We start from the raw sequence: 23,664 nt of genomic DNA on the forward strand, positions 1-23,664 counted from the left end.
ACACACTCTCGCACACACACACCCAGAGTATACGGGCTGCATATTATCGACGCCTGGCGACGACAATGCCAAGTCAACTTTGGTCTAAAGCGCGGCCCAACAAGCTGCGCCAAAGCTGCAAGTTGAACGGCCACAAAGGTTGACAAAGCGACTAAACGCCAAAGCACACACACACATACACACATGCACACACACACACACACACTAAACTTAACCAAACCCTGCGATCTGCCAACTAGCGACTACCGACTTCCATCGACCATCGACCTGCAACCTCTGCCACATCCATCATCGAACGCAACTACGCGATGGCGCACAGTGGGCCGATGACTGGTGAAATTGAGTGGAAAAATATTGGAGAAAAAATGCAGTCGCATGCTAAGCAAGTGCGCTATTATGCTTAAATAATAACAAATAATTATATTATAATTATAAGAATATATATATATATATTATATAAAAAAAATGTCAAATATGCCAAAGGCTTTATTGGTATAATATTACTTTCAAAATATACTAAATAAATATATTTCAAAATACCGAAATATAGCGAAGCCTGTATATGGTATATTGGCATACTATTACTTTCAAAATATACCAAAATGTACCAAATTGTGGCAAATAAATATACTTAAAAAATACACAAATATACCGAAGTCTATATATGGTGTATTGGTATACTATTACTTTCAAAATATACCGAATTATATCAAATATACATGAAAAATAAACAAATATACAGAATCCTATATATAGTATATTGGTATATTATTACTTTAAAAAGATATCAATTAAATATACTGTTCAAATATACCGAAGGGTATATAAAATATATTGGTATATTATAACATTTCAAATATTCAAAAATTTGCCAGTTTATCAACCGACTGCAACAGCCGTTTCTTTTCCATATAAAATAATTTCTTAAACTAATTTTGTCAGTCGATAAAGTTTGCTCATCACAACATTGCAAGAATAATTCTATTCAAATAATTAATAACATTTTTTGCGTATATTTTTTCAATTTATATTTACATAATTTTAATATTTTATATATTATTTACTTTATTTTAAAATTACTTTTTTTTAAATACAATTTTTAATTAATGTAATGCTGCTTACATAAAAAATGTATAAAGTTTCTTATACAACTTGTTTTTGATAAAACAGTTAAATTCGGAAATGAAATGTGGGAATACAAATATTTGATGGAGAACATTTTTAGGAGCTACACAACTTTTTAAATTCAATAAAAATCTATATTTTAATATAAAAAAGAGTACTCATTAGCAAAGGTATATCTTATGTAAAATTTATTTTTTATATAAAATTAAATTTGTATACATTAGAAAATAATGATAAACCCAAATTTGTTACTCTCTCTTGGTAAAAATAAAAAAAGTTTTATAAAAACATCTAAATATTTTAAATATTTCACAGTAAACTTAATTTGTTACTATGCCTTAATTTAGTTGTCACAATGGTAAGAAAAATAAAGTTTCATAAATGCATAGAAAAGCAAAATATCTAAATAGTTTAAACTATTTCACAGTAAGCTTAATTTCAAGCTAGTACACAATCGAATTTTAAATTTTGAAAAAGTCTTTCACTTAGTATTGCAAGCTGAGCAAAATTTGAAACCGCACATAGCTGAAATACCTCATCGATGCATAGGTTCATATTTATTTGCCAAAAACATGAAACTGAAATGATTGACATACTCAATATTCAATTACAAGTTATTTGTGCGTAGAGAGAAGAAAGTTGATTGCGGGACAAAGGAAATGGAAGTGTTGTGTGCATTTGAAAGGAATGCTTGAGATAACTGTAAATGAAGATGCTTAAGATGCACTGCACTGAGCACAATTGAGAATGGAATTCTCCATAAATTTAATTAATATGAATGTGTATTTTTTATTTGTATTTGTTTTTGTTGTTCTCGGTGTTTTCTCTGCTCTCGATGCAATGTGCGCATATTGAATGCCAATCCAACAGAACATTTCCCACTCGCCATCGTCCTCTTTTGGTTGCAGCCTCCTCCCCGCTACTACCAAATCAAAGGAGGAGGCTGAGAGTTTGGGAGTTGGGAAAATCGCGCAACGCATTGATGCACAACACAGAGAAAGAGCGACGCAGAGACTTGCTTTTGGGGACTGAGGAGGAGGCAAGTGAAAAGAGGGAGGTAGGGAGGTGTTTGGTAAAGCGGTTCGGTCGTCTTGGCTGCTGCTGCCAACGCCTCGCGCTTATGTATAACAGTTGTATAACAGATTGCCAAAAGGTGGCACAAACACACACACACACACACACACACACACACAGAGACACAACAACAACAACAACAACAATGGTCCAAGTCCAATCGAAATTGGTTGCTACAGTGAAGCGTGGACTAAGCCAACTTGCAAATACGATTGCAGCGGAGGGAGAAAGAAGAAGAGCATGCAATTAGATTGGCATGTGTGCTGGTCACACACACACACACACACACACTCGCTTTTGTGTGCAAATGAAATGCAATTATATATTAAAATGTACTCACGAAGCTGTCATAATACATAAATTATAAACAGAATCAGATATATATATATACATACACTATATACACAAATTTACTCATATGTATGTGTGTGTGTGTGTTGCCACATACTTAACGCACATTTGCTCTAATCACATAAAATTAAGCGTTAACAAATTCGCACAACATTTTTGGCCAATGAACAACGCTTTCCACACTTTTCTATGTACAAAATGCATAGATATATTTCTTTATTAACTGATTTAGGCATCGTTTAAAACATTTCACAATTTAACAAAAGCGTATTTGAATGTTTAAAGAAACTACCACTAAAAAGTATTAAATTACATGGAAATGCAAAGTTATGGATGTTAAAGATAATCACTGGATTAGTAAATGAATTAATAAATGTTAATTACAAGTTGGATAACATTGAACTTCATTTACTCAATACCTCAAATTGTCATTTATCGACCTTGGCATCAGTGGAGCACTTTTTATTTCATTTAAGAGCAGTCGACTTATAGATTTTAGTATCAACATTAATTACATTAAATTGAACAATCAAACTTCAGTTAAATTTGGTAAAACTCTAAATTCAAATTGGAAAAATCTACTTATAGATAATATTATAAACATTAATTATAACAAATTTAGTTAAATTTGGTAAAACTGTAAAGTATAATTGAAAAAATAACGGTTTTGTTTTATTTATCGTATCTTCTTATTTGATACCCTGTAATTGTAGATCTGATAATTTAGTTTAACTAAATTTTTCGTATCTTCTTATTTGATACCCTGTAATTGCAGTTCTAACGATTTCAATAAGACTCTATTCATCTTTGTTACAGTTACATCAATATATCTATAACTTTTTTTATGTACATAGAATTGTCCAAGAAATTTACATCACAAAATAGAACACACAAGTAAATACCCTGTAAATGAAATTGGTATAGAAATATAGAAATCGAGTGTTTCTAGACGTTTAGTTTCTAACAAAAAAAAAAAAAATTTTCTACTACTAAACCGTACTAGCAACTACATCGAAGCTTCTCTTGGCCGGACACATCTGACAAATTTGTACATGAAAGTTATAGTTAAGTAACTAGTACAGCGAAGCCTCTCTAGACCGGACACAGCTTACAAATTTTGATCCTTACAAGGGGGTTAAAACTACGTCAAACATTACCAAAAAAAGTGACTGCGGAAGATGTCCGCTATAGAGAAGTCTTTACAACATAGAGTATGTTAAAGTCTAGCAATTCGATAGCTATGATAATAATACAACATTCATCTCTTAATTTAATATGATTAGGTTAATGGAAAGCAATTTTGTAATATTTTTTTAACACTGCTATTTCAATGAAAATCATAATGCATTCTTTGTCTTTTGTTATTATCTATATTTGGTAAAATTTTAAGTTACCAATAATGAAAAAGTTGTTGACTTATTTAAAATTCAATACATTAAGCTGTTGTAACTAAATTTTATCGCAGAGTTGCTTTTATAATAGTAGTTTAAACATATATTTATATGTAATTTTACTATACTGCTATTTCAATGTTAAAAACTGTATGTATGGAGTATTGAAATCCCCTTTGTCCGCTTAAAGGAAGTTTCCACAGAATATGTTAGAGTCTAGCAAATCGATAGCTGCGATAAAACCACATCCAACTGTGAACTTAGAAATTGCAGTGCTTACAACCTAAGCGTTTAAAATTTAAAAATACTTTTAGAAGTGCAACTTCGATATAAAATTAAGTAATTAATTAATGTCTTATTATGTATTATTATTAATGTATTATTATTAATGTATTACTATTATTACAGTTTAATGTATTTATTTTTAAACAATTTTCATTGTTAATAACTCAATATTTTAGATAAAATGGATCATAACAAATGAAAAAAGCTGAGGTTGAATTTTTGTGGGAAGTTTCTACAGTATTCTAAAGTCTAGCAATAGGATAGCTTCGATAAAACCACATACACAAGTGTGTGTATGTATTGAGTATTGACAATTAGCACACATTTACAAATTTCGTAACATTATCGCAAATGAGCGACCTCTCAACCCTCTGAAACTGAAACACAAGGCCATTTTGCAATCTGTCAACCCGAGTTTGAGTTACACACACACACACACACACATACAGAGAGAAACACACAGGCACAGAGTCGTGGAGAGAGCGAGCGCCATCTAGCGGCAGTATTCGATTGTGTCCCAAATGCAGTTTTGCGTGTGAAAACTTCAAAATGAATTACACACACACACACACACACACACATACACAGAGACAGCAGTTGAGTGAGTGAAACACACAGATAGCGAATACACAGAGAATGATGCAAGAAACTGAGAAACTGAGACGCATGAAGACGAAGGGGGGGAGGGGTAGAGGCAGCAGAATGCAGAGCATGGATATGGATATGCTAGATGTGCCTATGTGAAATGCCGCCTCGCTCTCTCTCTTTCTCTCGCTTGCTCTCTCTTTCTCTCTCTTTGTTCGCTCCCTATGCGACCCCTTCAACAACAACAACAACAACAATAAGGGGGAGAACAACATCGAACAGAATCCCGTGTTCCGTGTTTTCCGTGTTCCGCCCACATTTATATTCTCTGGTGAATTCAACGAGTATATAAAAGCGGAAACATGCTGAAAATGCTTACATAAGCAGAGCAATGTATTGCGTGATGGGCTATGGGCTATGGAGAAGGAGGAGGGGAGCGCCAAGGGAACGTAGCCATTGCGCAGGCCATCCCTCGCCCCCCTCCGTTACCACCCCCCACCCCATGCGTATGCTGTGTGAAATGCATACATTAAGCCGCAACAGCAACAGTAAATATTGAAAATTCCATATCCGTTTTGGATGTCAACTCACGCGACAACAACAACAACAACAGCAACAAAAATATGTGCTAGCAACAGCAGCTGGCAAATATTAACCCCCCAACCCCCCCTACCTCCCCATCATCCACCTTTCTTTTTTCACCTTTCTGCCGAAATTCGCCAAAAAAAATCTACCCGAAAAACCAAAACTTTCATGTGAAATAAATGAAGAGAGTGCACACAGAGCAAAAAAAAAAAAGAAAAAAAACTCGTTAGCATCGACAACAACAAAAATTCATCGCCCTCTAGGGGGCGCCATTGAGCCAAGAGCGCGTCCGTCGCAGCATTTTTCGCTGCGTCTTTTTGAGCAACAATTCGCAATCTCCCCCCTCTTTCTCTCTCTCTTACGTGACACCTCTTCTCCCCACCGCTCTCTCTCTCTCTCTTACACTCTCTTCTACGATGCTAGCTTATGGCCTCCAGGGCCCCCAACAACACTCGACTCATCACAATTTTGCGGCATTTTACAACACTACACGTAGGGCAAAAAAAAAAAAAAAAGGAAAATAAATATATAATATTCTAATAAGAAGTGTATGTGGCATAAAGAGAAGGCATGTGTTGCATAAATGCTTAAAGCCAGCGGCAAAGCGGCGTATACATAATTTTTCATACATTACGTATACGCTAGGTTGTACAAAAGTACAAAGTTCAAGGCATATTATGTAAGGAAACTGTCATTATTATCATTTTAAAATAGAACTAATATAGAAATATATTAAAAATAAGTGTAGGAGAGAATTATTTCAATATTTACAAATCAAATTCAACAAGAACTCAAACTTAAATGCAAATCCAAATCCAAATAAAGTCACATTTGATTTCACATAATCTGTCAAATCAAACAAACAAACGTTTTAATGCCAGCTTTAAGGCATATTTAGTCAAAGTTTGCTTTACATTTATATTTACGGCATTAAATTGAATTTATTAGATGCACAAACACAAGCACACACATATTTAAATTGACTTATTTGGCATTTGGAAAATTGTACAACTGTTACAAATTGTGACCCACATCTGATTATATACAAATACATATATATATATAACGCCCAGAGCAATTGAATCGATTGAATAAATACGCTCAACTCTTTAGCCAACTGTTTAAATTGATTCTTTTTCTTCTTCTTCTTCTACTTTGCTTCCTTCTATTCAAATGCACACACACACACACACACACGTGCCCACGAGCACAAAAAGAGCAACAAAAATTGTCAAGAGGTGCCATAGTTCAGGCATTTCATTAATTTCGGATTCGCATTCGTTTTGCTTTTGCTGTTGTTGTTGTTGCTGTCTTTTTTCTTTTGCTGTGGTTGTTGTTGTGAGAGAGCGCATAAACAACAGCTGAGCCAGTAACACGTCGCTCTCTCAACACAGCTGTTGCAATTGCTTGCGCTCTCTCTTTCTTTCTGACGTTCTCTCGCGCTCTGTTAATGCTTAGGCAGTTAACAGTTGCGGCCGCTGTTAATAACAGCAGACTGTTAAGGGCAGCAAAGATTTTGCATTTTAGGTCAGGTCGCCACAGCACAACACAAATCTATGCAGCGACAGCGACGTCGACGTCGGCAGCGACGCATGACTAGTTTTTTTTATTTTTTAATGCCTGTTGTTGTTGTAGTTGCTGTGCCGCCGTGGCAATCTTTTTTTTCCTACGTTTTCTCGCTGCTCCCAAGCTCTGAGCTCTCTGGCTGCGTATAATTTTCATGGCAAGTTCAATGAACTTGCGAATTTTTTTTTTTTGTTATGCCGTTGCCCATTACTATTGTTACTTTTGTTGCGATTGTTTTTGTATTTGAAAAAAAAAAGGTTGAAAAAAAAGGCAAACGACGCGAGAAAAAGAGAAATTAGGTTTTCTTATTTGCTGTTTTCTGCTTCTGCTTCTTCTTCTTCTACTACTGCTCTGCTTGGTGTCGTCTTCTTCTGCCAACTGTTTCTTCTGATTACTGTTCTGCTGCCTCTTCTTCTTCTGCTTTGCTGCATTACCAGTTTTCTTTTCTATGTGCATTTGTGTCTACAATAGTTTTTACGGTTGCTTTTTGGTCTAAACCTAAGTTCAAAACCATAGACAATGAATACGACTACGATATACCCTGAACTTTACTTATATTTTAATGTAATGAAAACAACATTTATTTTTACCTATTTTTCATTAATATTTCTCTTTGAATATTTGTTTTCTTTTAAATGAAATTTAAAATAAAAAAAAAAAATTATAGATACAAAATATGGATTTTACATACATTTTATTAATACTTTACAAAAAATCACTAAGAAAACTTGAAGATCACAGACACAAAACTTTTTCAATATGATATTTTAACAAATAAATAATTTAGTCTTCATATAAACAGATTGCAAACAATCGTTAAACTGGTATTTTAAGTAATACTAGTTGTTATTTATTGGCTAGCCTCAAAAATATGAAGTAAGACAATTCTTTTTCAACATCTTAGTCGGGGATTTATAATGCCATATTTTCTGGTTTCGAGTTGACAAATTACTTCACTTGCCTTTGACATTAATTATTGTTAAATTCAAATTGTTGAATTCATCTAGTTTACTTTCAACATTCGATTTAAAAGTCAATTTCATTAATTAAGCAAATTTCAATGAATTGGGTCCGCAAGCAAATACTGTTTTGCATCAACTTTTCATTGATTGGTTATGCAAATGATGCTGAAATTGATATTAGTTAAAAGGCAAAAGCATATTGGCATTATTGTTTCAAAAAACGTGTTCAAGACAAATATTTTATTGGTTGGAAATGTTATAATCTTTAATCTTGAAGTGTTTGCTATAAAAACAAATAAATTGGCTTATAAATTGTAAACTTTGTATACAGAGCAATATTTTTGTTTTAATAATTAATTTTTCTTGATTTATTTTAAATATTAAGTGAATTTATTTAAATTATGTGTTAGAAAAAATAAAGAATGTTGATTTTCATTGTCAACATGGCAAATTTTTCTTTTAGTAATTCGTTTTTTAACTTTACTATAAATATTTGGAGTTTATATTCAAATTGAATGTTGAAAAAAATAAAGAATGGTGATTTTTATTTAAAAAATTCTATAAAAAACTATTAAAGAGCAGACAATTTTTTGGTTTAAAGAAAAACAAAAATATAAATGGATATAAATAATATTTGTTTTTAATAGTATTTATTATATTTATAATATTTATTTGGTAATTCATTAATTTTTGTATTGTTTTTTTTTTGTCTATATATATTTCCTCTATATAATACGTTAGCTAATATTATTAAAATTTCATAAAATTTATGAAATTTCATTAAATTTTTGAATATATTTTTCCCAAAATAATCTTAGATAGATATCGGAAAAATTTCGGCATTTAAAATGTAAGAATTCATATATATGAATTAAATGTAATTCGTAACGATAAGAATGTAATTTGTAGTCTCCCCATTATACAGATGTTTGTATGTGTGGAAGTTGCCACATGTGGGAAATGTGGTGGCAACATATCACTTTCTCGCCAAGCTCCTCTCTCAGCGTTGTCTATCTGATTCTCACTTTCTGTCTGCCCCTTTTTTTTTTTGCATGTTGTTATCCATTCTCACATTCGGGCACTTTACTAACGACTCAACAAGGACACAAGAGAGGAAGGATAACAGTGTAGAGCGGAAAAAGAAATGCAGGCAAAACCAGGAAAATGGCAATAAATGTGATCAAATGAAATTATGCACATACATAAGTCCCTCCCTCTCTCTCTTTCCATCTTTCATTTTCTTCCTCTCTCTTTATTTTTCTTTCATCTCCGTTACGTTCACATTATACTCCATTTTTTTTCTTTACTAACCTTAAAGCGACTCATTTTCCTTTGCTTTATGACGGGCATGTCGCTGTTTGGGTTTGTGTCTTCGCTAAGCTGCGTTTGAATAGTGCTCTTCTTCTTCTTGCTCTGCCTTCTCTTTAACTTTTGTGCACACAATTTAGTTATTTTCTTTTTCACAAATTTGCATTTTTCACTTGTTTTATGTTTTGTTCGCTACTTCTATGCTTTTCTGCTGTTTTGTTTATTTCACTATTTTGCAAACAACAAAAAATCAAAAAAAAAAACAAAGAAACACGCACCGTATAAAAAATGAATTTCTTAGTTTTCAATTTGCAATTCTCACAAAGCTCTCACGCGCTCTCTCTCTCTCTCGCTCGCTCGCTCGTTCGTTCGCACACAGACACACACAGACAAGTCACGCGTAAGCTAGAGAAAAGCGACAACAACAACAACGAATGGATAACAACTCAAAGTCGAACTCGAACTCGAACTGAAACTCCATTGAAGCGTGGCAATCAACTGAAAAAACAGTGAAAAACTGCATGCACTTCGGGCTGGGAAAATTGTGAGAAACGCCGGCGACGCGACTGCGACGCTAACTGCGAAATAGCGACGCCGTCGTCGCAGTCGCTGTCTCGCGGCTGCAAAAAGCAAAAAACAAATTGTAGCAGCAAACATTGCTTTAGAGGCGAACGTTGTGTTGTTGTTGTTGTTGTTGCTGCATCAAAAGAAAAAAAAAGGGAAAAAGGAGCAAGAGAGCTGCCGGGTGCAGCTTCGTGTTTTTCTCTTTTGTGCTTAGCCATTTTCCGGGCTCTGCCTTTTGGCCCGATCTTCGTAATCAATTTTTGTTGGTGGTTCGTTTTTAACAGAGACAAGAACCAGCGAGTAAAAGGCGCGGCGATAATTCTTATCAGACAAATGAATGAGCTAAAAATATATACAGTGTATGTATGTTTAACCATAACCATCATAAATCTGTTTGCCTTACGCTCAATGAAAAGCTCATAAAAATACAACAACGAAAAAAAAACAGCAGCGTCCACTTGACGCGTTGCTACGGCAACAACAGCGCAACTACAATAACAACAGAAAATAATACAACTGATTAACCATAAAAACGAATGCGAGACAAAAGCCAAACAGCCGCTAACAAGCCGGCTGCCATAAACTCACACACACACACACGCACTCACAAATATAGGCAAAGCTAAAGAGCGAACGCGAGAGCGAGAGCAACGTTGTGAGCACAGCGAGATAGGGAGAGAGAAAAAGCTACAGACGCGCAAAGCGACGCGGCGACGTCGCTGTCAATGTTAAAATGGCTGCCAACAGCAGCGACCTACGACTACAACAGAAAACAGCAGCCGAAGCACAGCATGTGTCTGTGTGTGTTTGTAGCTGTGTTTTGCTTTTTCGCATTAGCCGGCAAAACGTCACTGTTAATAACATGCGGAAGCCGAGATACCGCAGATACCTTTTCCTTGTCTTCTGTTGACGCTGCCGCCGCCGCTGCTGCTGTTATTGTTGTGTAGAAGAGATGTTGACAGGCGCAGGGCAATTAAATGTTATGTTATGCTATGTTAGAAATATGCATGTATGTATGTATGTACATCATATATTTGATGATTGAGTCTGTGGTAATATTTGGGATGCTATCGTTGATATCAAACGCATGTGTGTGTGTGTGTGTATCAACATTTACACTACAATTTGCGTTAATTTGCAAATTGAGTGAAACAATTTTTAAACGCCTGTATGAGGCGCACAGCAATCCAGCAGCAACGATATCTTCAACTGTTAACAGCAGACCACATAACAGAGAAATGTTTGTTAACATGCCACCGATTCGTTGCACAGTGGACAAGAGTTGTACAAAATGACATTAAAAAAAAAGTTTCAATTGTTGAATATTAAAGAAAAGTATGAGAAACTTTAGTGAATTTTAGTTATTTTACGCAAATCACTCGAATAATATGCATACTTTAAAAGCTGCCTTAAAAATTTAAGGAAATAAAGTATATAATCAATGAAATACAATGGAAAAAAATCAGTTTGGCACTTAAGCATAACAATAAGTATTGATTATTATTATTATTGTTTTTTTTTTGTTGTCTTTTATTAACTATGTAGCTTTTAAGCCTATATTTATGGTTGATTTTTGCATGTTTTTGTTTAATATAAATTTGTTTCCCCTAAATATGTTAAGTTTATTCTCTTATCAAATACAAGAAATTAATTAGAACACAGTTTTATCACAATTTATCATCAAAGGTTTATGCTTTTCAACGCGAGTTGAGTCTTGGCATGTTTTTCACCATGCTCACCTCACCTCAACTCCCCATTCTCCACCCAAAAAGCATAGACGCAAATGCTGAAGCCAACGTTGACGTCGCTGTCGCTGCCGCTGCAGCAGTCGCCGTCAGCTACGACGACAACGTCGCGCTTATCAGCTGTTCTGTTGCTTTCATTTCTTCAGGCAACCACAGAGACGTGGCAGACCCAGAGAACACACAGAACACAGAACCAGCCTAGCCTAGGCGCAAAAGAGCGACAAAGAGTGCGAGTGAGAGAGAGGGAGAGATGGTTGGGCGCACTGTGTGCAAAGTGTATGCGATATGGGGCGAAAAAGGCGTGGTGGTGTGATACAGCGAAATGTAGGAGGAGGAAGGTGAGGAGGTGGTGGGGGAGAAGTTAGTTGGTTTGGTTTGGTTTCGCTTCGCAAATGTTTTGGGGTAGGGGGCCAAGTGCAAATGTTTCCTCTGTGTGTGTGTGTGTAAAACTGTATATACTACTTGCTGCGTTCTTTGTGCAAACTGCAATGTTATGTATTCACTATGTGTGTGTGTGTGTGTTTGGTGTATGCCACGACTTGTCACGAGGCAGCAACAACAACAACTACAACAAACTTGCATGTGTAAGTGGAGCTATTCATTCTGAAGTATGCAACGCACACACACACTTGCATACACTTATATACTCCTATATACACACACACACACACACACACGCAGCAATGTGTATGTGTATTGGCAGCTTTCTTTTGCCCGCACATCTTTTGTACGCTAATTTATTTGCTTATGCTCTGCTTCGTCGTGTATTTCTTTTCTTCTCGCTGCCTTCGCTTTGTTCACAAATCTTAGGAGAGCAGCAACAACAACTACAACAACATAGCAAAAGCAGTGCAAAGAAAAGGGCGAAACGAATACAAAAAAAAAACTATGGGAAAAGCATCTTCTTCATCTTCCTTCCATCTTTCATTTTCTGCACAAGAGACCTTCACTCTCTTTCTCGCTCTCTCCCCAACAACAACATCAACAACAACATGTATTATAAAGTTTAAGTTGTATGTTGCGGACAATTCCAAAGTGCAATAACCGTTTGGCCTGGCCTGGCTTTTAACCCATGTTAGCCGTTAAAACCAACTCGAAGCTAAACACAAAAAAAATGTTTTTAGCCGTATTTTCATTTTAAATTTTATTATGTTCGCATTTTGCTATGATTATGATTTATTTATCTATTTTTGATTAAGGTTTTTTTTTTTAATATTATAATCGCAATCGAAATATAAACATTTTTAAGCTCATTTTATTTATTCACCAACTTTCGATATTAAGAAAATTTTGTGAATAGTTTAAAATTACATGGTAAAGTTGTTTGAAATTTAAAATACTTTCAGTTTCGTGTTTGAATATTAGAGCAAAATAAATACGCCTCAACATTAATAAATTTTTGAAATTTATTTTATATTAATTAATATTAGATCAAAATAAATAAGCATCGAAAATAATAAACTTTTGATCTTTATCTAGTTTCCCCTTTCGATCAAATAAACAGGTATATAAGTTGTATAACTTTAATACATTTTTTCACTTCCCTTCTGTCGTTAATTTCAATAATTTATATTTTAATATATACTTTTTACACTTACCCTGACTCCGATGAAACGGGCCTCGAGCAGCTCCTGTTTCCGGGGATTCAGCGATGTTTGAAAGTGATCCATTTTTACTCCTTTTGCTTGGGTTCAATTGTCCGATTTTTTGTTGTGTGTGTTGTTTGCTGTTTTTGTTGATTCGATTCTCAATGTTATTCAAGGAAATGTGTGTTAAATTTTCTGCTCCTTGCTCTTTGGTTTAGCAATTAAAGTTGCTATGTTTTGTTCTAGTTTTAGTGCAATTAAATTGCCCAGGAACGGCAACAGCAACAACAATTGTCAGTGCCATGACGATTTGTTGGCATATTAGCTAAAAATTTGTAGTTGATTCTCATTAGAATTATTTGACAAATTAATTTAGGGCGGTGTTTCAAAAAAAATATAATTATATTCATTGAAATTTAAATAATCTTATAAAGTTTGCATAATATTATTAATATTTATTTTAAATAAAAATACCAATAAAAAATTGATCCTTTTTTAACATATTTAATTATTTAAAATTAGTAACATAGATAATATAATTGTTACTACTTATAAATTCAATAGCTTATTATTTCCAGTTTATTATATTATTATTATTTGACATTTTAGAATTTGAATTTATTTTCAAAGTTTTGGTTTGCCAAATAATAATAATAATATTTTTATATTACTTACTTTTTAATTAAAAACAGTTGAATTTAATAAAAATTTGCATGTTGCGTCGCTGTTGCCAATTTGAATATGTTCACAAATTCCAATTGGAAAATTGCGATACAAGCCAAACTAGGGTTAAAATTGTTCAGTTCAATACAAATGCCAAAATAATCGAATGTTACGCAAATATTTTGATCAATTATCAATGCCGGCTAAATAACATTGCATTTAGCATAAGCAAAAGTATTTCAGTACTCTATTTTTATTTATTATTATGTCAATTGGAACAATGTGTATTTATTCAATACATACACACACACACACACAACACAACACACACACATACGGTTGTAGTTTTTGTATTCGTATGTAGATGCTTTTGCTGCTGCTTCTTCTTCTTTTTGCTTTGCTTTGCTTTTGCTCGCCGGTCAATTTTGTTGTTTTGTGTTTCTTCTCTTGTACATTTTCTTTCGTTTTAGTTTTAGTTGCGCTGCCACAAAAAAAAAATTGAGTACACTTGCCGTTTTTTTCTCTCTTCTCCTTTTTTAATAAAATTTATTTTATTGTTGACAGACAAATATGAGGGATCAAAAAAAAAAAAAAATAGAAGTACTGCAACAAACACTTTTTTTATCTTTCACTAAAGTAGTAGCTTTTCGCTCTCTCTATGCTTCTTTTCGCAGACGCTCTGGATTCGCGTTTTTCTTTGCTTGGCGACGTTTTTTTTCGCAAATGCTGCGAGGTTAAGTTTTGTCTTTTTGCTTTTTACTTTGCAGCTGCTGCAGTTCGTTTGCCGTTTGGAGAGGAGCAAAGCTTTTGTATTATCATCAAGCTTAACTAATAACGAAACAAAACAATAAAAAAAATTATCCGATTAGCAACAATTTATGCTGCTGGCTGCACACGCACTTAGCACAATTTGGGTTTTTTCTTTGAGTTGATTTTCAATGTTGTTTTTTTATATTTTGTGTCACAATAAAAAAATTTTTTGCAGAAGCTCCACAAACGCGTCGCGTTGCAAAAATGTGCTAAAAAATGCGCTCAGCTGTCGTAAGGGCTGGCTGAATAAATATCTATCGATAACAATCGTGTGGCTGCTGCACGAAATGTACCCAGTAAACTCTTCATAAAAGCTTTATCGATAACTGAAAATAAATTTGAACTTTATATTTAGTTTAACCGTTTTTGGTGCTTAATTCTCAATTTATTATAAATGCATTTATTACCAAACTTTTAGGTAATTAATATGTGAAATTTGGGTGCTATTTTAATGAATAAAATATACATAGCAGCAAATCAGCTGATATGTAACAGTAGCGATTAATTGAACGGCTCGATTAATGTTAACTAACGGCGTTAACATGGAAAGGGTCTGTAACTTTATAAGCTCTATGCGATTATATTTCAGCAAAATGCTCAGGCTATTAAAATATATATTTAAATATAAATATAATCAGTGCCAATATTTAACATAGAAATTACTACAGCACTTGAAAGCTTAAAATTAAACTAATGTTATCAGCAGTTAAGTTAAATTGATATATTATTAAAGTAATGCAAATAATAATAAAGAAATCTTATTGCAAATTTATTTAAATACTATAAAAAATAAAAGTGTGAATACGGTATTAATATATATGGTCCCATTGCTTAACGTCCAACAAATTCAAATTAGTTGCAGCCGTTTTTGGTGCTTGCAAACTATCACGTATTCAATAATATACAAAATAATTAAAATATATTTGTAATTTATTAATATATTAAAATAGTCATTAAAGCTGTATTATGCCGTCATTTATAAGAAGAATAATACCTTGTGCATTGCAATGTAATGTAATAGTATTATATTCTATTTTATCTTCTGAATTTACACACATTTATATCATTTCGAACTATTTGATATTCTAGGCCGAATTAATTTAATAACTATTGATATTGAGGCATACAAAGTATTTACTGTTGTAATAACCAATACTTTAACATTGTGCTATAATGTTAATAACATGAATGGAAATTTAAATAACAACTTACTTAAAAACTAATAAAAAAAAACCCCTGAAAAATATAAAAATTTGTTACTAAATGAAAAAAAAAATGGTTTATATTATATTTGTAATTTTAATTGTTAAATGAGATTTTTACTAAAATGTAACTATTGTTGACACTGCGCGATTAGAAATAGATACAAAATACGGCTCCTAATAACAGAGTTGCTCCAATTAAGTGAATTACTTGAATAAAAATTTGGTTCTTAACGAAATAACGGAAAAAAATTTAATTCAATTTGTCGTTAATTTATATTTCCTTACCACTAACCATACAATACATAGATGCTTCGCCCAGTACAATTTTTTGTATCATCAAAAACAGTATTATTGCGACCCCAGTCGGGCCGTGCGCTGCGATTCGAACACCGAGCCTCTTCGGCTCATTCGAAAATTCGAAGTGCTAACGCAGCGCGCAGCGTTGCGTTCAGTCGCAGATCAAATGCGGAGCGATGAGCACGGGCGCATTTCGTTGCGCTCTGCTTTCGTTTCTATGTATGCGTGTATGTATCTACATGCTCGCCTTTATTAGTATGTGTATGCATATGAAGTTTTGCAACGTGCAGTTGCCTCGCTGACGAGCAGCTAGCGCACGTCAATTTTGATTTGCCGCGACGAAAGTCTCGCAGAAGAGGACAACAACAATTGCTCGCGTTCTATATGTTTGCAGTTAAATGGCACTTGCACAAGGACCGCGTTGGCTCTGCTGGTGGTGTGCAAGCCTAACATGTTGTGGGTCTGGGTTCAACTCCCGATCGAGAATATATGCATATTTTGTTTTTTTAATTCGATTTACATTTTTTTATTCCATTTCAAGTTTACTGACAGAATAAGAACTAATCGCGCATTTATTTTTGATGATTTTAAAATTCCTTTTTGCAAACACTTTTTAATACTCTATTTAAAAAAGTTTTAACTTTAAAATTTTGTTTTTTACATTTTAAGATAACAATAACATTTCAGAAAATTAGAGAAAATATAAATAATACAATTATTATTATTATTATAAAGTTCAATCTTTTTTTAAAAGATAAATTCATTTTTGTAATTTAGTTTTAATTTTAATTTTCGCTAGAAAATTTTCTAATAAATTAAAATTAAAACTGGTAAAATATTTAAATATAAATATTAAAAACATATATAATTAATATTTTTTGTATACATGTTTGTAAATGTTATTGTTATCTTAAAATGTAAAAAACAAAATTTTAAAGTTAAAACTTTTTTAAATAGAGTATTAAAAAGTGTTTGCAAAAAGGAATTTTAAAATCATCAAAAATAAATGCGCGATTAGTTCTTATTCTGTCAGTAAACTTGAAATGGAATAAAAAAATGTAAATCGAATTAAAAAAAAAAAACAAAATATGCATATATTCTCGATCGGGAGTTGAACCCAGACCCACAACATGTTAGGCTTGCACACCACCAGCAGAGCCAACGCGGTCCTTGTGCAAGTGCCATTTAACTGCAAACATATAGAACGCGAGCAATTGTTGTTGTCCTCTTCTGCGAGACTTTCGTCGCGGCAAATCAAAATTGACGTGCGCTAGCTGCTCGTCAGCGAGGCAACTGCACGTTGCAAAACTTCATATGCATACACATACTAATAAAGGCGAGCATGTAGATACATACACGCATACATAGAAACGAAAGCAGAGCGCAACGAAATGCGCCCGTGCTCATCGCTCCGCATTTGATCTGCGACTGAACGCAACGCTGCGCGCTGCGTTAGCACTTCGAATTTTCGAATGAGCCGAAGAGGCTCGGTGTTCGAATCGCAGCGCACGGCCCGACCATGATACAATTATAGAAGGTAGTCTCGTCGGAAAAAAGCTATCGTCAGTGCGCATTCGTATTTCGACGCAAGAGGTTGTCTGCGGACGAAATTTTTAGCGCAATTAACCCTTATGCAAAATGACTTTTTGCCATGTATGCCGTAGACACGGATAGAATTTAAATATTAAGAGAATTAGAGAATTCTCATATATATTATTAATATTGTTCATAAACAATTTACATTTAAAAAACATGTCAAGGAGACATTAATATTACCTTCAAAATATGTAAATATTAATATCATCGTCTAAGGGTTAATGCGCATTTCATTGTCGTCTCGTTCACACTACCACGCTGTGCCTCTTTCATTCGCACTCATTGCTAACATAGACAGGGTACCAGATTTTTTCCGACGAGACTACCTTCTATAATTGTATCATGGGCCCGACTGGGGTCGCAATAATACTGTTTTTGATGATACAAAAAATTGTACTGGGCGAAGCATCTATGTATTGTATGGTTAGTGTTCCTTACTAAAGTGTTACATTTAAAATTGTAAGCTATAAAAATTATAATTCATTTAAAATCTGCTAGTTCATTTGAACAAATACCTGAAAATGTTTTTGGTATTTGGTATTTTGTATTGCGCAGGTTTGATTTCCAACCAACCGTGGTATATTTAGTAATGCAACTTACGGTCACACAGCATACAACTCTATTCAGTTCATTTTCGGTTTTTGTGCGCAGCGAGTTAAAAATATTATCAATATCGAGGCGTTCCGACATTCAATTATAAACATAATTCCACAGTAAAAAGACGCGCTGCCAAAAGAATACAAAAAACGCATTAGTAAGCTGCGAACAATACAAAAAAACAAAGTGCGCACAACGAGCAGAAGGCGGCTATACACAAAGTGATTACGAATTTGTATGTTTTCATTGCATTTCTCGCCCCTTTCTTTAAATATAAGAGTATTTTTTTAAACATTTTTTTTATGTTGCTGACTGACCTTTTTGTTGTTGTTGTGTTGTATATTGTGTTATTTACCAAGTGTGTGTAATTCTACTCTGTTTGATTTTGTTGTTCCCTCTGTTTTTTTTTTTGCGAACGCGTCATCGTTGAATTGAAGAAGAAAGAAAATACGCCAAAAAACGGCACAAAGTTTGCGCTCGATTTGGTTTATAGGGTTTTTTTTGGTGTGCGTGCCGTGTGTTTGGTTGTATATGTGTGTGAATGCTTGTGTGTGTGGTAGCTGCTGTACTATAATTGATTAATTGCTCAGAGCGTCCTGTCTGCCCAACATCAACAACAAGAAAATTTAGCAAAAGCCGCCAAAAGGCGAACGATCTCAGCAGACGATGCAGCAGCAACGGCGTCGTCGTCGGCGTCAAAGAAAGTGCGGCCTAGCTGCTTGTCTCTGTGTGTGTGTGTGTGCTCAGTGTGTGTACGAAGCAAAAGGCACAAAAAAAAACCAAGCCCAATGCATATGCTTGTGTGTATTTATTTGTTGCTGTCTCTGCCGCAGTCACTGCTTATAACAACGGGCGCCGCATGGCGCATAGCAAAAGTGAAATTTCTACTCGGGTTTCTTTATTATTTAAATTCAACAAAAAAAAACATAAAATTTGTTTTTTCGGTTTGCTGCTGTTTGCCATTCTTTGTATGCGTATAATTTGCATTGTTGTTTTGTAGTCATTGTTGTTTTTGTTGTTGCTTCATTGTCAGTGGCAACGCCTCTGCTCTGCTTTCTGCCCTCTTCTCTCTTGTCATTCAAAATTGTTGCTGACTTTTTATCAACGCTATCAGCGGAAACATTTTTGCGCCGCACCCCGCTTGACCTTATTCTACTCACACAGGCGCAACAACATCACACGCATACAGAGAGGTACTTACACATTCACGCACGCAGAGAGGAGCTGTCGGACACATACGCACACGCACACACACACAGTGCGTAGCTTCACTTTATGCAGTGCAATCCGCCCTCTGACGTCGGCGTCGCTGCTCTTGTCGTTTTTGTCGCCCATCGTTTTGTGTTCACATCTCACCCGCATTCGTTTTGCGCGCTGCGAATGAAGTTGACTCATTCTCTCGCTATGCGCATTCCATGTTCACATTTTTATACTATCTTTCGCTCTCTCTCTCTCTGGCGGTCGCTCGCTCTATGCGTTGCGCTCTATTCACATGTTCTTCTTTCATAGTTTCTTTTTTTTTTTTTTGCATAGTCGATCACTCGTCCACTTTATCTACTCTCAATAATATAAAAAAAAAACAAAACAAAAATTAATTACAATTGCATAGAGTTTTTAGCTTTTTTTACAATGATTACAAAACAATATGATTCAAATTGATCGCAATTATCATTTGGAAATAATGACAATAGTTCTTATCACCCGCATATTAAAACAAGTTCAAGTTCAGTTTGAATTTTCTTATCTGCTAGGAATTGTGAGTTTTTAATGCTCAAATATCAGTCTTTATTATTTTTGTCACTCAAAGAGATTGATAAAAAAAATGAAGTTTCTGTGATAGAAATGTAATTGTGGAAAGCAATGTAATAAATTTCTCTATAAATATTGTTCTATAATCAGTTTGTTGTGGTTTTAAGATAACTCTTCTTTTCATCATATTTGTCATAGTTATTATATCCTTTTTATGGGATTTCTATAGTTAGTATTGAAAATGATGATCTAAATTGCTATAGAGTAATAAATGGATTTACAATAAGGTCCTCTTAATTCTTAATAATTATTCTTTTGGACAGATTTATAATCTAAATAAAAAGGGATTTACAATCTGTTGCTAAAACTTAAATTGAAGCAAAATGTTGGTATTGGAATGAAATATTTATAGAGAACCAATCAATCCGCTTACAGGGTATCTTCAAGTGCAGTCCAGCACAATAGTTGTGTTCTAAGCCCCCATGTTGAAAAACTGTGTCAAAATATTATGCGTTCTTAGATGATATTATATTGATTTTCGATTTGCATTTTGCGTTTAACGCTTTTTGTCGCCTTTGTTTCTGGTCATGTGGACTCGGCTTTTGATTTTCAGGTCTCGTGATAAGCGTTCATTTGTTGCTATTATATTGGACCAAATGTTCGGTTTCCTAATTTATTTTAGCTTAGTGCTAACAGTAATAACAACAGCAACAACAATTGCAAATTTAAATATTTCGCATCTATTGTGTGTCTCTCTTTCGCTCTCGTTCGCAATGACGTGAGAATGAATGTAAATGTAGAAATCAACAATAATGATAATTATAATGATTATTTATAATGATGATGATGACACAATTTTCGTGTTGTGCTCTTGCTTCGTCGTTTTCCGTATTCTTCATTTAAGTAAGCTACACTTTATAATTCTGCTTGTCTCTCTGTCAAATGATTTCCAAGATATCGTCTCTCTTTCTCTATTTATCTCTATCTCCGTTTCTCTGCTGTCTCTGACCTGTCAAAGCTTCTTTCGAGCCATTTTGGTGCGCGCCGAAGCTGAACTAGCCTAATTTATAGCCATCAAGCTGCGATTTGTGCCAATTTCTTGACGCCGTCTTCCTCATTCTATCTACAGACCCTATTAAAAAAGTACAATAAAACCAAAAGAAAAACTATAATGAATAGTAGAAACCCAGTTAACTTTAAAAAGTGAACAACAGTTTGATTGTTTCCTGCACGTATAACTGTCCAACAACAACACAAAAAAAAAACCCCATTTACATCTGGTAAAACAATCTCAAGTTGAACTATGCACTTTAAAATGTTATCGCACAGTTTATGCAGCTGAAATTTGTGTATTTGTTGATGGATAAGAAATTCAGCATTTTAGCACGAATTTAGAGCTAAATAACTGAGTTTATCTTTTGACTTCAAGACTTAATGCATTAGCAAAACTTAAGATAACCGTTATCTCTTACTATAATGGAGAGAAACAAGATCGCGAATATTCATATTCATTTGCATTTGCGAAATTTTGGATAGAGATAGAGAATTTACAAACCAAACCTTTTTTTTTTTGAAAATAAATTCAGAATTCTGAACTTTTCTAAAAACTATACTAAAATCTTCAAAATAACATTATTATAATGCTTATCTACATTATTACTGTTCAATTTGTTTTTAACAAATTCTAATCATAATGTCTTTGTATCTTTATAGATACCACCAACTTAATTAAATGATATGAAGTTTATTACACTTACATTTTCAAAGAATTTGTCTACATCGTTGTATTGCGACAATCAGATCAAAAGTACAATTAACTAATAATTCCCATTGAAAGCTTTTGTCTTGAGTTTCCCATGCGAGATCTTGTCAAAAGCTTCAGATCTTTAGGCTTGCGCAGTTTTTCAAGTTGCCCCCAAAGATCGTGTTAAGAAAGTGTGTATTGTAAGCGATATAGTATATATACATATATATACATTATCTGCGCTTGTATTTGGCACGTCTCTTTCATCTTATCTTACAGAGAGATCTTTAGCTCTCACAGCTCTCTCTCTCTCTGTCTCTCTCTTTTGCTCTCTGTCAGTTGACTAGGTTTTAATTAAAGTTACTGGTCTGGCAACACTTCCCACGCTTAGATGTGAAAATCACGTTATCTTTAGGGCAAAAATTCCACTTGCTTGGAGCCTACAACACAATTTGGCTCGCCTTGAACTTGGGCTAATAAAACGTATGTGTGTGTGTGTGTGCGTAGAAAGTTGGGCGACATTTGAAACCAGTTTTGCGTGCTCATCCTCATCTCAAAAAAAAAATATATATATTGTGTCTATTAATAGCGACAATGATGCAAAAACTAGAGATGAGCAAATGTCGCGCAAGTGCGAATAGTTCAAAAACAGCAAACAGAATAAAAAGCGAGCTTCAAAGCTTCCAAAAGCTGTTTAGCATAAAGTGTGCATTGTTGTTGTTGCCTTTGGGCTGCCACTTGACATTGAAAGTCGCAGCGACGCGACGCAACGCAGCGCTGCGCATCAGAGCACGCGACTGCGCAGCTGGCAGCACGAAACGAATTCGAATTCGAATTCGCCGCACACGAAATATTTTTGCCTTGCCGTGAGTCACGCGCATTCAACGGCTTTCGTATCTTCCTCCGCCTCCCCCTCTTGAAATTTTTTTCTTCTTTTTTTTTGTCACAACTGAGTGCACAGCAAAGTAAAGTAGAAAAAACACGAAACAAAATAGCTGGAAAAAAAGCAGGCAAAAAAAATAAAGACAGCAAGCATTAACAGTTAACAAAACGCAAAAGCAATAAGCAAAACGAGAAACATTTTCGTGTTGATCTTCTGATTCTCTCCCTCCCTCTCTCTCTCTGCCTCTCTCTCTCCTACTTCTGCTTCTTACGCAGTGTCAAATGTGGCCCCAATGCATAGAGGGGGTTGCTTAGGCAAAACGCACGTTTTAAATGGAATGCAAAAAATAATTAAGAAAATCAGAAAAAAGAAAAGAAAAAGAGAATTCTCCGCTAATAACCAGTTTCGAAATGTCTAATGTCGCTAACGGGGGGAATTGGAATTCCATAGAGATCTGGCAATAATGCAAAATCGAAACCGTTTTCAACACTCTTCCAACGGGACTGCGTGAAGTTAAGCTTCAGCTGGGTTAAGCCGGCATTGTCCGCGTTATTATTGCAAAAATGTCCTCGATATCGTATCTCAGGAGTCGCTAGAGTGTTTATAGAAACATTTTCAATTCAGATTCCTTATAAGCTTATCTAAAGTTTTAATCCATTTAATAGGAAATGTTGTGCAGTCTCTAGAAACTTTTGCAATTCAGAATTTTTATAAACTTTTTCAAAGTTTTAATCTATATAAAACGAAATTAAGCTGAAGGCCTTTGCAGCCATTGCTTTACCAATAGTGTTAGTATTAATGTTAATTATAGCTAACATTTTTAAATAAATAAAGTTTAATTTATTTACTTTTCAACTCAACAATGTGTTAGTATTTTTATAAGTAAATTTTAGCTCTATAATAATTAAAATCAAATTTATTTTGACAAAGTATTTTACAATAGATTGTGGGTTAAATTTAAAAATAGGAAATTTTCTTTCTTAACATAAGAAC

The 23,664-nt window shown here is 34.1% G+C and overlaps 2 protein-coding genes across 3 annotated transcripts in view; one reads left to right on the forward strand and one right to left on the reverse strand.

Annotated features, from left to right (window-relative positions):
* The window catches only part of LOC132795755 (neurogenic protein mastermind-like), a 111,839-nt gene extending 97,498 nt beyond the window's left edge, over positions 1-14,341 (reverse strand). Inside the window, exons 1-2 of the mRNA XM_060806631.1 lie at positions 13,803-14,341; positions 13,140-13,452 (exon numbers count right to left, since the gene is read on the reverse strand). Coding sequence (XP_060662614.1) covers positions 13,140-13,211 — 72 coding nt within the window. The 5' untranslated portion in view covers positions 13,212-13,452; positions 13,803-14,341. The remainder of the gene's footprint in view (positions 1-13,139; positions 13,453-13,802) is intronic.
* Positions 14,342-18,316: 3,975 nt separating this feature from the next.
* The window catches only part of LOC132795762 (ras-related protein Ral-a), a 29,124-nt gene continuing 23,776 nt past the window's right edge, over positions 18,317-23,664 (forward strand). Inside the window, exon 1 of one of the 2 annotated variants that reach the window (XM_060806642.1) lies at positions 18,317-18,530. The gene's annotated coding sequence lies outside the window, so the exon portion shown is untranslated. The remainder of the gene's footprint in view (positions 18,531-23,664) is intronic. The other variant, XM_060806641.1, reaches the window with a different exon arrangement.

Source organism: Drosophila nasuta, chromosome X, assembly GCF_023558535.2.
Source record: "Drosophila nasuta strain 15112-1781.00 chromosome X, ASM2355853v1, whole genome shotgun sequence".
NCBI classification, from domain to species: domain Eukaryota; kingdom Metazoa; phylum Arthropoda; class Insecta; order Diptera; family Drosophilidae; genus Drosophila; species Drosophila nasuta.